The sequence below is a fragment of the Geotrypetes seraphini genome, chromosome 1, assembly GCF_902459505.1.
Source record: "Geotrypetes seraphini chromosome 1, aGeoSer1.1, whole genome shotgun sequence".
Taxonomy (NCBI): domain Eukaryota; kingdom Metazoa; phylum Chordata; class Amphibia; order Gymnophiona; family Dermophiidae; genus Geotrypetes; species Geotrypetes seraphini.
Window position 1 is genome coordinate 148,960,322 of NC_047084.1, and position 15,779 is coordinate 148,976,100.

General features: G+C 42.7%; 1 protein-coding gene across 7 annotated transcripts in view; it reads right to left on the minus strand.

The window, feature by feature from the left end:
* The window catches only part of INPP4B (inositol polyphosphate-4-phosphatase type II B), an 812,760-nt gene that overhangs the window by 386,691 nt on the left and 410,290 nt on the right, over nt 1–15,779 (minus strand). For all 7 annotated transcript variants that reach the window (XM_033939865.1, XM_033939855.1, XM_033939874.1 and 4 more), the window contains one exon: nt 6,151–6,298. In XM_033939865.1, the coding sequence (XP_033795756.1) occupies nt 6,151–6,298 (148 nt within the window). The remainder of the gene's footprint in view (nt 1–6,150; nt 6,299–15,779) is intronic.

The window sequence follows — 15,779 nt, forward strand, 5'->3', positions numbered from 1 at the left end:
GTTCTGTATGGCTGCAGGCTTTAAAGCTCTGTTTACTGGAGGAGACTGTCCAGCATACATAGTTGCATCACTCTTAAGGATCTGATCAGAGATTACATTAGACAAGGTGGTATTTTTAGGCAAGGAAAAACAGGACATGTTCTCCTCAATCTGCTCAGATGCCCTTTAATGTTCGTCTGATCTCGGGCTAAATCTTGCCTCCTGAGCTAATCTTCAAAGGAGAGCGGAGTGAGAGCCAATATCGGCAGTGAGATCCGTTTTGGGCCGCATGTTGTGCAGGGCTGGACTAAGGCAAGTTGTAAGCTTCCTTCCATCGCTGACCTATCTTCCATAAGTCAGCAACGGAGGGAAGCTTAGAACTCGCTGCTCTTGCTTGCTTCGGGCCTTCCTCGTTGCCGGAAACAGAAAGTAGGCAGGACCCGGCAGCGAGGAAAGCCCGAAGCAAGCAAGAGCAAGTTGTAAGCTGACCTGTCTCCTATAGCGAACCCATGCTCCGGGGCGTGTGCATGCCGACTTCCCTTCTCTTCCCCCCTCGGGACGTGACTTCCGGTTTCGGAGGGAAGCGGCATGCACTTTAGAGCCCAGGAGCATGGGTTCAAGTCGCTTGCTGGCGTTAAAAACTTTAAAAAAAAAAAAAAAAAAGTCAGGCTCCTGCGATTCAGGCTGTGCCGAGTCAGCCCGGCAAATCTCCAAGCCGGTGAGAAGGTTTTTTTTAAAAATGTTGAGCAGAAGGCGGCAGAAGCAGCAGGATTGCGATTGAGATTACAGCCGGGCGCTCATCTAAATTAGCTGGGCGGAGCGCCCGGCTGAAAGGCCCTGGGGAGAACACTGATTATACAGGTCCTGGACCTGATGGGCCACCGCATGAGCGGACTGCTGGGCGCAATGGACCTCCGGTCTGACCCAGCAGAGGAATTTCTTATGTTCTTAAGGGAAAGTGGAACGTACCGGAGGGTGCAACCACAGAGTCCTTTTAATGACCCGGGCGACTTCTGGCTAAAAATAACCATTACTCAGAAAAATTCTTCTGGGACTATTATTGACTAGATCAACAGTTATTATGATGGTACTTTATTGATCCATCCAAAATGCAAAGATAAAAAGCAGCTACTCAAAATAACAGGCACTCTCTTAATAGGGTAACCAAAATATCACTGTACCTGGAAAACCCTTCATTAATCCAAAAAACTTTTGCTAACCACTGCCCAAATTTGTTAAAGAAAGCAAAAAAAACCCAAACCCAACCTAAAATGCTTTGATGTACATAAAAAACAATAGGAAAAACAAAAACCAATGTGGAGAAATGATGTTCCTGAGATGGACTTTATTAATATTAAAACTTGGCAACCCTTTTGTAGCACTGTACCTGGAGTCTGCCCTGCGCAAGCAGATTCCCTTGAGGGCAGACGCTCTGCTCTTTTCTCAGGGGGTTCATTTGGGTCTGTCTAGAGGGGGCAACATGTTATTGCAAAAGGCCTCTTTGTTGGCCCGGAAGTGTATCCTTTTGTTGTGGCGCCAAGCTGAAGTACCTACCTTTACTATGTGGAGAAATGAATTGTTTACTTTGTTGAAATTTCAATATCTGGATGTTCGGAGGGGAGGTCCTGGGCCATGGAGGAAATTCAGGAGAATATGGTCTCCCGTTTGGGAGGGATTGTCCCCTAGAGCTCGAAGTTCTTTACTGAACTTTTGACACTTGAGTGGGGGGGGATGAGGCTTGGAGGGGGGTTGGTTTCTGTGGGTCTTCGTGAAGGAATGACACGAATGACCTGACTGTTCCTGCTCTTTCTCTTGTTAGTTGATGTTGGTATTGCTTGAATTTATATACCCAAAAAATTTAATAAAAATTATTATTAAAAAAAAAAAACCTTGGCAAACCACATAAAAACCTCTAGGACGCAGTCCGCTGAAAAGCTTTGGACCTGGACCCAACACGGTCTGTGTTTTGACAGAATGCCTTCTTCAGGGGTCCCCATGAAGTCCTATGGTAAAGATAAAAATGCCAGTCGGAAATAAACTGATCAGTTAACTTTGCGGATAACGGTAAGAAAATCAACCAGTCATTTCCAGTGAATTACAGTTAAAATATAATTTTAAAAAAACATTAACAGATTCATAAAGGGCCATATTTCCTAAATAATATTGTTTTAATTCTTTTTCCCTTAATTATTGGAAAAGTAAAAGACGTTTGAACTCTCCTAGATTTTATATTATCTTTCAAAACAAATCTGTTATTCAAATAAATTGGAGGTAGTACATCTTGTGAATTACAAAATATTTGAAGACATCGGGAGAGGTCATTGGACATTTCGGCTATACTGGAACAATCGGATAGAGAATTGGTTGTTCCAGCTACTCTCTTGTTGTCTGTTGCTTTGGCTCCAGACAGGGATTGGATATTAAAACTTTTCTTTAAAAATAGATCCAAAGACTTCCTGGGACAGCATATTCAGATTTTCCCTGATGTCTCTAGAGAGACTCAAAAAAGAAGGAAAGAATTTTTAATTCTAAAACCTGGAGTGACACAAATAGGGGGTATTTTCTTTTTGAGATATCCATGTAAATGTGTAGTTAGATATCTATCATTGAAGTATATATTTACAGAGCCATCTCAACTGATTAGCTTTCTCTCAGTGAAACGTCTAGAAAAAGGAATAACAACGTCCAAGGAAAGTTAGTTTCCTGCACTTTGGTTAGATAAGGATTTTTCTTGTTTAATTAATTTGAATTATATATGTTCTACTCTTGATTATGGATCCAATAATATTGAGGACTAGTGTGAGATCAGTTAGATTAGTATTTCTTTGAAGTAAATATTAATTTTGTAATTTTATTTCTTCTTTTGAGCTCACTTTACTGTACAAGATGTATATGCTTGGAAATATTGTAAAAATTTTATAAATAAATAAATAAAAAAAAAACAAACAAAATATTTGAAGACATAAACAATGGCGGCCTTTTACAAAACTGCCCTTCTGAGCAGGGCACGTTAAGGCCCTGATTCTGTAAATGGTCCCACACAAAAATCCAGATGACTGGACGTTAAGTTTTTTCTTTTGTTTTTAATTTAAAAAAATACCTTCAGCGCACCCCTGTCCCCGACAAGAAAAGGTAGTATTCTCCCTCCCTCCCTGAACAGGCACCATCAACCCCATCCCGAACCTAGAGGAAAGACCCCAGTCCTATCTTGTTTCCCTGGTGGTCTAGCGGCAGAGCTGGGGTAGGAGCAATCCTACTTGCTCCTGCCCATGCTCTGTCAGCGACAAAAATAGCTGCCGAGACTTCCAGCGGCAGTTTTGTGAGGCTACTCATTGCAAGGGCGTGCTGACGGTGGGGGAAAGTCTCCTGGGTCGGGGGGGGGGGGGATGGGCTGATGGGGGATGGGCAGCAGAAGCAGAGAAGGAGCACTAGTGGGAGGGAAAGTAATAGGAATAGACCCCGAAGCAATCTGGATAACTGGAGTTCGGATAATGGGCGTTCCACTGTATTAGGGTCATTTATGCATGTTTTTGTTGACTAAAAATAGGCACAATGTTATCGTATCATCCGCTTATTGCTTGAAAAAAAAATCCCTGAACAGGCTTTCTTATTTTGTTTGCTTTTGAGCAGTCGAATAACTGAGATGCGCAAGGAATTACTGACTGGAACCCACAAAATGACCCACAGGCTCAGGCTCGCTATCACAGGATAGGCCAGAGTAAAGCGGTGAAAGTTTATTGCCTGATAACACTGTGAAACAGAGGTTTTGGGGCATGAATTGTAGTGGGGTGTTCTATAGTGATTTGGAGTCGCTGAATTCAAATCTGACCTTAATTTTTCGGTATAATCCTCAGATTTTTTTTTTTTTTTTTTGCAAAAGAGCATTAAAATGCAAAAATTAACATTTTCGCTACATTTTTCTAATGCTTGGAGTAAACGTTATAACAATCAGTTTGAGTCAAATTAGATTTTTTTTTCCCCGATAATCTTGGCAGTGTTAGGGATCCTTTTCCTAAGGTACGCTAGCATTTTTAGCATGCGCTGACAATTACCATGCGCAAAACCGCGCGATAGATGAAAATCCTAACGCAAGCTCTATGGAGGTGTTAGCGTCTAGCGCACGCGGCATTGTAGTGCACGCTACTCCGCGCGTTAATGCCCTAACGCACCTTAGTAAAAAGAGCCCTTAGTGATGAGCATGGGGAAAGGTTTCACCACGACATTGCTACAATGGAGAAACGATATCAGGGCAGATTGAATTCATCAATGCTGGCTGACCATTGGACATTAATTAGAGATGCTCCTAATCTTGTTTATAAACACACTACAACAGCAAAACGATTCTAGAAAATAATATTTATAGGAACTCTTAAATTGGTATAATGCGTTACATGATGACTTCTCATGCTATAAATATTTGCAATTTGCTCAAAAACTATATGTGATAGGAGAAAACTGAAGCTATTTTCATGCACAGGAGGTCAAATTCTATAAAGTAAACTTCGTTTTCTTCTTACCCCAGAAAAAAAAGTTAAAATTTGTTGCGCAGTATAACCAGGAACTCCTATGAGCGGGAGATGTTTGATAAAGCAAGCTTAAAGCTGGGGTACCCCATACTATAGGAAATTACACTGGCTGCCAGCGGAGGCCAGAATTATTTTCAAACGTACGTGCTACAAAACATTGGCAGGATTTGCTCCCATTTATCTTGTCAACCACCTATTCTCTTTTCCTACACTAAAAGGATGCATTGTAAAAAGATTCCTGGACAAAACTTTAGCTTACCAGGCTATAGTGCAAAATGCAGCGGTCAGATTAATCTTCGGACTAAAGAAATTCGATCATGTATCACCCTACTACCGGCAGTTACATTGGCTACCGATGGAAGCACGCATAAAGTTTAAATTCGCCTGCTTCTGCTTTAAAGCGCTAAACGGACTTGCCCCTAAATACATAATTGACCTTTTCGCCTTCTCTGCCAACAGACACAAGAGAAGCTCTCATTCCTACTTCGTTTCCCCCACAGTTAGAGGTTGTAAACTGAAAAAACACCATGAACACCTTCTTTCACTTCAAGCAGCATTGTGGGGTAAAGACCTAGATCAACTGCTTTCGCCCACTACTTATGAGGAATTCAGAAAACGTCTAAAAACTCAACTGTTCCTAAAGTATCTCGACAACTGACCCACTCATCTTCTTTCTCCTCCATAGTGATTCCTCTGTTCTATTAATCTCTTTCTCCTCAACAACGCATTTCCAGTTCTATTAACTCTCCTCTTCCCCCCTCTTAAATTCAATCAATTTGTACCTCGCTTAATCTATTGTAAACCGCATAGAACTTAACGGTATTGCGGTATATAAACTGTTATTATTATTATTTATAAATTCATCGTCTTATCAAATGTTTAGGAAATCTGTGAAATCTTATTTCTATGACAAATTTGTTTGAGAAACCTCTACTTGTGAATTCTTTCCCTTACCAATTACCAAATGTTTAAGGAAATGACAATTTTGCCTAAAGAAACCCCACCATGCAAGTTATATAATTCCATTTGTATTTCATCTGCGTCTGGCAAATTCTCTTTGTTGTAAACTGCTCTGAACTGTTAAGGAATAGCGGGTTATAAATAAATAATAATTATTATTATTATTATATCATACCTTAGGGGAACCCTTTGTTGTGCCCTAAGATTTCAAAAGCACTTGGCATATTTTAATCAATAGAGATGATGCAATGTGTCTCTGCACTAATAATAATAATAATTTTATTTTTATATACCGCCCTGTCACATAGTTCTAGGTGGTTCACATACCGTACTAAAAATATACAAACAATGAATACAAGTACGAAATCTAAAAACAACTAAAATTATACAATAATTGAATAAAATGCATTCACAAAAATAGATAATTCTCTAAAAAGTACAACTGTAAAATCAATGTGCAAATTTCCAATCCATATTCTGAAACATCAATTTACAAACTTTTCGAATAAATCTGTTTTCAATAGTTTCCTAAAGAACATGTATGAATGGGCCATGAATCCATTTTACCTGCCTGAAAACCAAGCAATTTATCAAAGAATCTCTTGTAACGACAAGGCTTAATAGTTGAAAAGATACTTGATTTACGGTACTTCCGCTTCTTTATAAGAAGTTTCCTTTTCCTTACCTCCTCGTGTCTTCCGCTACGTAGAGGCCGAGTATTTCCTTGGGAATATGAAAAGACATAATGCTCTCAGACATTTGTTCCCGGATGTGCATCCACTTGTTGTCAGACGTGGGAAAGCTATACAATTTGCATATAGGATTTTTCAGCACTGCGGGCAAAAAAATTACGGGACTGTTTATAATTGGAAACAAACAGGAGAAACTGCCTTCACACCAGTGAACACCAACCCAGCAACAAAGGTGACCAGCAAACCCAACAACAAAGGTGACCATTGGTGGTCAGTCTCTTTTATTAAGATGGACTCGACACGATCGTGTTTCGGCCCACAAAGAGACTTTTTGTAATCAAATTGTACAAAATCCGCCGAATTTCAGCACATTCTATGGAAAACTGCAGCTCAAGTGACTAGCGTCTACTACTGCCCACGGTTAATTACATTGCATTACATTACATTAGAGATTTCTATTCCGCCATTACCTTGCAGTTCAAGGCGGATTACAAAAGAGATAAAAAACAGAGGGTTACAATGGAAGAACATTTGTCCTTTCTAGAGAGGTAAAGAGTAGGTTATGTAGTTTCTGTGTGGTGGGAAGAGGGGGGGGAGGAAGGACGGTAAGTTTGAAGTTGGGGCTGTTTCAGGAATTTCTTGAAGAATGTAGTTTTTATTTCTTTTTAATAGTAGTAGACGTTAGTCGCTTGAGTTGCAGTTTTCCATAGAATGTGCTGAAATTTAGAAACATAGAAACATAGAAATAGACGGCAGATAAGGGCCACGGCCCATCCAGTCTGCCCACCGCAATGACCCTCCCCCACCTAACTCAGTGAATAGATCCCACGTGTCTATCCCATTTGGCCTTAAAATCAGGCACGCTGCTGGCCTCAGTGACCTGAAGTGGAAGACTATTCCAGCGGTCAATCACTCTTTCAGTGAAAAAGAATTTCCTGGTGTCACTGTGCAGTTTCCCTCCCCTGATTTTCCACAGGTGCCCCCTGGTTGCCGTGGGACCCTTGAGAAGGAAGATATCTTCTTCCACTTCGATGCGACCCGTGAGATACTTGAACGTCTCGATCATGTCTCCCCTCTCTCTGCTTTCCTCGAGTGAGTAGAGCTGTAACTTATCCAGCCTTTCCTCGTAAGGGAGATCCTTGAGACCAGCGATCATCCGGGTTGCCATTCTCTGCACCGACTCTAGTCTCAGCACATCTTTTCGGTAATGCGGCCTCCAGAATTACACACAGTATTCCAGGTAGGGCCTCACCATGGATCTATACAATGGCATAATGACTTCAGGCTTACGGCTGACGAAACTCCTGCGTATGCAACCTATGATTTGCCTTGCTTTGGAGGAAGCTTGCTCCACTTGATTGGCAGCCTTCATGTCCTCACTGACGATCACCCCTAGGTCACGCTCTGCTTCAGTTCTTGTTAGGATCTCGCCATTTAGGGTGTAAGTCTTGCATGGATTATGGCTGCCCAGGTGCATGACTTTGCATTTTTTGGCATTGAAGCTGAGTTGCCAGGACCTAGACCAGCGCTCCAGTAGTAGTAGGTCGTGCATCATGTTGTCGGGCATTGAGTTTTTGTCTGTTGTACTCTTGGCCACTACATTGCTTAGTTTGGCGTCATCAGCGAATAGTGTTATTTTACCTCGGAGACCTACTGCCAAGTCTCTTATGTAGATGTTGAACAGGATCAAAATTTAGCGGATTTTGTACGATTTGATTACAAAAAGACTCCTGAGGCAGGCCCTTTGTGGGCCGAAACACGATCGTGTCGAGTCCATCTTAATAAAAGAGACCGAACCCCAATTGGTCACCTTTGTTGTTGGGTTTGCTGTTCACTGTTTATAATTGAACACTGAGGTTGTAAATTTAAAAGTCATCATCAACATCTTCTCGCACATCAAGCAGCATTATGGGGTAAAGACCTTGAACAATTGCTTGTGCCTACTACCTATGGAGAATTCAGGATACGCCTGAAAACATATCTATTCCTGAAATACTTAGGAAACCAACCTATTCAATCTTAGTCCTTAACAACCGAGCGCAAGAACCACCTGTCGCTAAATCTGTACTTTGTTTATTCATTCAATCTGTAACATTTCTAATCATTGTAAACCGCATAGAACTTCACGGTCCTGCGGTATATAAACTGTTATTATTATTATTATTTATTTATTTAAAACTTCTTTTTTTTTTTTTACTGTTTACAAAAAAAACAACAACCCCTAAATGGTTTACATCAAGGGTGCCCACACTTTTTGGGCTTGCGAGCTACTTTTAAAATGACCAAGTCAAAATGATCTACCAACAATAAAATTAAAAAACAAACAAACCACAAAGCACACTGTACGCAGAGAAAATGTTAATTATCATTTATATTCCATGGGTTTTTTCAAAGAGGTCAAGGCAGATGACTTTATGCAATATCACCTCAGGAACAACTATACAAAAAATAGACAAATATACCCCCTCCCTTTTTACTAAACTGCGATAGCGGTTTTCAGCGCAGGGAGCTGCGCTGAATGCCCTGCGCGCTCTTGATGCTCATAGGCTCCCTGCACTAAAAACCGCTATTGCGGTTTAGTAAAAGGAGGGCCAGCAGATAAAATATAGACAGCAGATAAAAATTCTCAAAACAGACACATTTTGATCACTAAATTGAAAATAAAATCATTTTTCCTACCTTTGTTGTCTGGTGATTTCATGAGTCTTTGGTTGCACTTTCTTCTTCTGACTGTGCATCCAATATTTCTTCTCTTCTTTCAGCCTCATATATGCTTCCTCTCCTCCAGATCTCATTCTCTCCCCCAACTTTTTCTTCCTCTCTCCCTGCCCTCCTCCCCTTTCTTTCTTTCGGTCTCCTTGCCCTACTTTATTTTTGTATGTCTGTCTTTCTCTCTCCATGCCCCCTTTCTTTCTTTCTGTCTCCCTGTCTGTCTTTCTGTCTCCCTGCCCTCCCCCAAGCCACCGCTGCTGCCATCGGGGAACAGGCCACCACCGCTACCACTATCAAGGAAAAAGCCGCCGCCGTAAAGAGGACACTGAAGCACCGGGCCGACCAACCTTTCCCACCCGACATCAATTCTAACGTCGGAGAGGAAGTTACGGGCCAGCCAGGCAGCGATAGGCTGGCCCGGAACTTCCTTTCCGACATTAGAATTGACGTCGAGTGAGGAACGTTGGCTGGCCCAGTGCTTCAGCGTCCTCTTTACAGGGTCGGAAAGCAGGTAGAACGGAAGGCAATACGAGTCTATCACGGAGCCCGGGATGGGCTCCGGGATCGACTCACGTTGCCTTCGCAATCTACTGGTTGATCGCGATCGACCTTTTGGGCACCCCTGATTTACATCAATTAAAACATACATAAGATCAAAACAAACCACATCCTAAAATCTACATAATTAAATAATTTCTTCTCTGCAAATGTCAACTAATAACCATGTTTGCTGTTGTATTCTTGCGATTTAAGCAGATTCTTTTCTTCAAACACCAATGAATAAATCAAAAAAGTATAGTAAGAAACAACTACGTTTTTAACTGTTTCTTTAAATTGAAACCGGTTTTCAAACAGTCGCAATTAATCCACCACATTTTAACACCAGCAATACAGAAAGTCATCGCTCTAGTATCTGCATAATCTCCCTGCGCTATTGGAATGAACAGCTTTTGAATTTCGGATCGTAAAGATCCATTAGGTTTATATATCACAAATAAATGATTAAAGGACAGGCAAAGAATTTCAAGTTAAAAGTGAAACTTTGGCACAAATCAGCCTATTTGGCGTTTCAGAGAATGTTTCTATTTTACTCGGATCCACTGAACTTTTCTCAAAAGATTTAAGGAAAAGTTTGAAAAAAAAAAAAAATCATATTTACAGGAGATTCATACAATTCACATCATACATGCTAAACCTAATTTCTTTGAATAGAATCAAATCAAATTGAGAGGGCTGCAAAACCTATTTCAGGCTCATGAACATGGTCTAGTTGTTTTGAAAACATCCACACTTCCCTACTGTGTTTCCCCGAAAATAAGACACTGTCTTATATTAATTTTGGGCCAAAAAACCCACTAGGTCTTATTTTCAGGGAAACAATGCCCAATCACAAACCCACAGCATCTTTCTAACCCTTCCCCCCGCCGCACCCCCGCCGACCCTTCCAGCTCTCCCTCCCCATGCTGACCCCGAGACCGACATACCATTACCTTCATCCAAACGGCAGCGTCGCAGCAGCAATCTAAACTCGCTGCTTCGGGCCTTCTACTGTCGGGGTGTTGCTGTGCTGCGTTGCTGATGAAAGGATCCCCGCCAGCAGCTTCGGCAGACAGGAAGGAAGGATCCTTGGTTGCGGCTGCGGTGGATGACCGGGCAGGCAATATCCTTGGCGATGGCCAGTGCCACGTACTCCCAACACAAGGTTCGCGTACCCCCAAGGGTATGCATACCACATGTTTTGAAACACTCGTATAGAATACCTGTGTGTAGCTGATTATGTTACACAATATAGATAGGCCTGGATTCTCTAACCGGCGCTGTTGTCGGCGGCCACCTTAAAAGTAACTGCTGATCGTGTGTCAATCATGTGATGGTGCTGGTTAGAGAATCGCATCTCAGGCAAAGATAGGCGCCAGAAATGTAGGCCAGGGTTTTCCAGGCCCACATTTCCGGCACCTACCTTTGTGCTTCTGTAGGCATTTAATGGCGTCTAGCACCACTGTAGGTATTACATCACACAATATGTTCAAAACCTTTAAGAACACTAACTTTTTCATAGCAAACTCGGTACTTTTTGTACGGGGATCCTCAGATGGCCACTAGAGTAATGTAACTGCATAATGGCCCCATTCTTCACCGATCCTCTTCCATTTTCCAAATATATCCTTCAATTTTTAATTAATAATTTTTTTCTCTATAAAGCATTCTTACTTTGTTAATATGATAACTTAACTTCTCGTGCAGCAACACCCCTCTTGACACAAGTCACGTTTCAACCACTTCTTCAGGGTCGAGGTATAATGTTTATCTATGAGCTATCAGTTTTTCACCCATCTGCTTTTATGAATGAAGGCTGCAGCGTAAGCGGGTTAAAGCGTCGAGAGCCCATGGGAAAGGAGAAAGGCAGACCAGGAAATGTATGAAGAAGCTGTACCTATGGAAATACAAGAGCCAGAGGAAGAAATAAGGAGCTAGAATATACAGCCTGAGGAAGGTGAGCCTGAAAATCCTCCTATGGATTTGGAATGGCCCTGATTAATCAGCAAGGAGGAAAATCCAGATGACAGATGAAATTGAATGTGGACAAATGCGAAGTGATGCACGTTAGGAAGAATAACCTGAATCACAGGTACCGGATGCTAGGGTCCACCTTGGGGGCTAGTGCCCAAGAAAAGGATCTGGGTATCATCGTAGACAATACGATGAAACCTTCCGCCCAATGTGTGGCGGCGGCCAAAAAAGCAAACAGGATGCTAGGAATTATTAAAAAAGGGATGGTAAACAAGACTAAGAATGTTATAATGCCCCTGTATCGCTCCATGGTGCGACCTTACCTGTAGTATTGCGTTCAGTTCTGGTCTCCTTATCTCAAGACAGATATAGCGGCACTAGAAAAGGTTCAAAGAGCGGCCAAGATGACAAAGGGGATGGAACTCCTTTCATATGAGGAAAGTCTAAAAAGGTTTGGGATGTTGGAAAAGAGATGGCTCAGGGGAGATATGACTGAAGTCTACAAAATCCTGAGTGGAGTAGAACGGGTACAAGTGGATTGATTTTTCACTCCGACAAAAATTACAAAGATTAGGGGACACTCAATGAAGTTACAGGGAAATACTTTTAAAACCAATAGGAGATTTTTTTTTCACTCAGAGAATATAGTTAAGCTCTGGAATGTGTTGCCAGAGGATGTGGTGAGAGCAGATAGTGTAGCTAGTTTTAAGAAAGGTTTGGACAAGTTCCAGGAGGAAAAATCCATAGTCTGTTATTGAGAAAAACATGGGAGAAGCATCTGCTTGCCCTGGATCGGTAGCATGGAATGTTGCTACTCCTTGAGTTTTGGCCAGGTACTAGGGACCTGGATTGGCCACTGTGAGAACGGGCTACTGGGCATGATGGACCATTGGTCTGACCCAATATGGCTGTTCTTATCCTCTTATGTGTGCCAAGTAAGGACAGTCAAGCCACTGTAACATCAATGATGAAGTTGGCTCTGAGGCACTGTGGAATGAGGCATTATGACATCACAATCTCAGCTCTGGAATGTTGCTCTCATTGGGGTTCTAGAATCTTTCTCTTCTTTGAGATGCTGGAATGTTGCTTTCATTGGGGTTCCGGAATCTTGCTACTCTTTAGGATTCTGAATGGAATGTTGCTACTCTTTGGGCAGGTACTAGGGACCTGGATTGGCCACCGTGAGAACGGGCTACTGGGCTTGATGGATCATTGATCTGACCCAGTAAGGCTATTCTTATGTCTGAGGCATGCACACAAGCAGGGTTTTGGAACTGATAAAAACCTTCAGAAAGTTTAGCTGTCAAGAAAAGGATGTGGGAGGGCCTGACTTGCACAGCAGTTCGGGTGGAGTTCTTCCCTTCCCCCATTTCAGTTTTGCCTTGATGGAACGGGTGGACATAGTTAAAGGCAATACGATCACAGGACGTGTCGAGGTGGAAGATGACATTTTCTTTCCCAAAGGACCCTCGGCCACAAGAGGACATCCACTCAAACTCAGAGGAGGGAAATTTAATGGCGACACCAGGAAGTACTTCTTCACGGAAAGAGTGATAGATCGCTGGAACAAGCTTCCAGTGCAGGTGGTCGAGGCCACCAGCGTGCCTGACTTTAAGAATAAATGGGACACCTAGGTAGGATCACTACGAAGGTCGAGTTAAGGAGTTGGGTCATTAGCACACAGACTAAACTGGGTCGAGGCCACCAGCGTGCCTGACTTTAATAATAAATGGGACACCTACGTAGGATCACTACGAAGGTCGAGTTAAGGAGTTGGGTCATTAGCACACAGACTAAACTGGGTGGGTCAGTAGAGTGGGCAGACTTGAGGGGCTATAGCCCTTTTCTGCCGTCATCTTTCTATGTTTCTATGATATTTGTCATGCAGTGGTGCAGTGTGGGTTGTTGGGTTTTTTTTTGTTTTTTTTAAATAAAAGTTTGCTGTTATAGAACAGAAGCTAAGGCTCGGCATAAGAGGCTACATGAAGAAGGAACCGAAAGAGTTTGCTTAAGGAACTGGGAAACAAAAGGAGGTTAATGAATTGAACTGGAACTGAGTTGAATTTTAATAGCAATATGAACTCTGGCACGCTTGAGGAGCTGACTTTTTGAAACAGCTGAATGAGTTACGCACCAGCTGCTTAAAGGAATTTTACCCTTTTTTTTTTTTTTTTTTTTTAAAGAGTTGTTCCTTTTTTGGACTTCAATTTTGTTCCTCATTAGCTGGGATGCAATAAAGTTTTGTTTTGGGCAGGAATTAGCCTGACGGCCTCCCTATATTGGGGTGAACGAAGAAAGGGATAGTAGGTTCCCTTTATAAACAGTTGCTGGCTGAGATCATCTGGAAACAAACCTGGTGTTGCACTCCATGGCTAGGCGTCTGCCTAGCCCAAGGGATGACAATATTTGCACATACACTTCTCCCTCAATATTCGCGGGGGTTAGGGGCAGATCCGGCCCGTGGATATTAAAAAAACGCGAATAATATTCGGGCCGGTTCTGTCCCACCCTGCCCCCCGCCTTCCCCCGGAATCCCAGGCCTTACCTTAAGCCCTCTGAGACTCCCCAGAACCGTACCTGGTGGTCTAGCGGGCTTTCGGGGCAGGAGCGATCTTCCTAGGCTCCTGCACCATAGAGATCACTCATAGGAAATGGCTGCCGTGAGCTCCTGTCCCGAAAGCCCAACATGCATGGATGTGTGTGACGTCATCCATGCATACTTGCTGAAGGCCCTCCAGAAGCAGCCGGAGTGCAGGGCTTTCCAAAACCTGGACAAACAGCCGGGATTTGGAAAGTCCATCCAAGTACCCAGACAGTCCACTTAAAAGAAGGCATATCTGGCTTTTCCCAGACATCTGTTTTTTTTCATGGCACTGATATTTTGCATGTATTACACACGCAAAATATCAATGCCCAAATAAAAAAAATTTTTTTAAATAGCCCCCCCCCCAACAAAATGCTCCTCCCCCTCCCTTCCTGAACCAAACAAAATGTCCGCTGCCACCGCAAATGAATGGCAGGAGGGATTCCCACTCCCTCCTGCCACCGGACAACAGCCACCGACGCCCCCTGCCCCCTCTCCGTACCTTTAGTTGGGAGCAGGAGGGGTGCTCAGTCCCTCCTGCTCCTCCGGACTCTAGTATTGACAAACTGTGGGCCTTAGGCCCCGCCTGGCACATCATATGATGCATGGGGAGGGAGCCTAAGGCTCTGATTAGCTCAGGCGCCTCAGGCTCCCAATCAGAGAGCCTGAGGAATTCTCTGATTGGCCACTGATTTGACTTTCTTAGGCCCCTTCCAAGGGGGAGGGGGGAGAAGAGGGGACGATGGTAGGAGGGAATGGGAATCCCTCCTGCTATTCATTAGTGGCGGCAGCGAGCAGCGGCAGGCGGTGACAGGCATTTTTATTGGTTCAGGGGGGTGGGGCTCTTTGTCGGGGGGGGGGCTTTCTTTTCTTTTGTTTTTAAATTGGGCAGATATGTGAGGCTGCTTCTCCTGTCACTACTGTCAGGGCTCTATTCCGACTCAATCGCTCAAAATGCAAAAAAGATAAGTGAATCAATTGCTGTTTCAAAATCGGCCAACAGAGACTGAATCGCTATCTTTTGTGAATCTGGGCCTAAATCGGCTGGAACCGGTTTAGCATAGAAGTTAAAGGCAGATTTTAGTTTTGAGAATCTGCCCCTAAACCTTGTGGAATGTTCTAATTCAGTGGTTCCCAACTCTGTCCTGGAGGACCACCAGGCCAATCGGGTTTTCAGGATAGCCCTAATGAATATGCATGGAGCAGATTTGCATGCCTGTCACTTCCATTATATGCAAATCTCTCTCATGCATATTTATTAGGGCTAGCTTGAAAACCCGATTGGCCTGGTGGTCCTCCAGGACAGGGTTGGGAACCACTGTTCTAATTAACCCTTTCAGGACCATAAGGATCGTAGGCCAATTTTTGTGGTTTTGACGACATTTTTATGGTAAAAAGGGCTTGCAGATGCCAAAAAATTGATTTTTTTTTGTGAAATATCATTATTTTTATTTAAAAAATTACACTTCTGGCTTATGGACAGTGTGGCAAGTGAATCTTCTCGTCAATCTAGCAACGACACTAATGAATGAATGTCGGAACCAGTTTGTTTACATAAAGGCAGTATCCTATGGAATCCGTACATATCAAATTTAGAACTGTAGACTATCCCAATCAAAATTTATAGGATTTTAAAGTTATGGGACAAATATGTCCCTTGGTCCTGAAAGGGCTACTATAACAAATTGGCACGTCTGGTAGCACTCTTGGAAAAACATACAGAGAAATTTTAAAGAGAAGTTGACTCTTTTTAAAAATGTATTCACAATTTGCTATACTGCTTTAACTGACTAGCAGGACTAAGGGCTCCTTTTA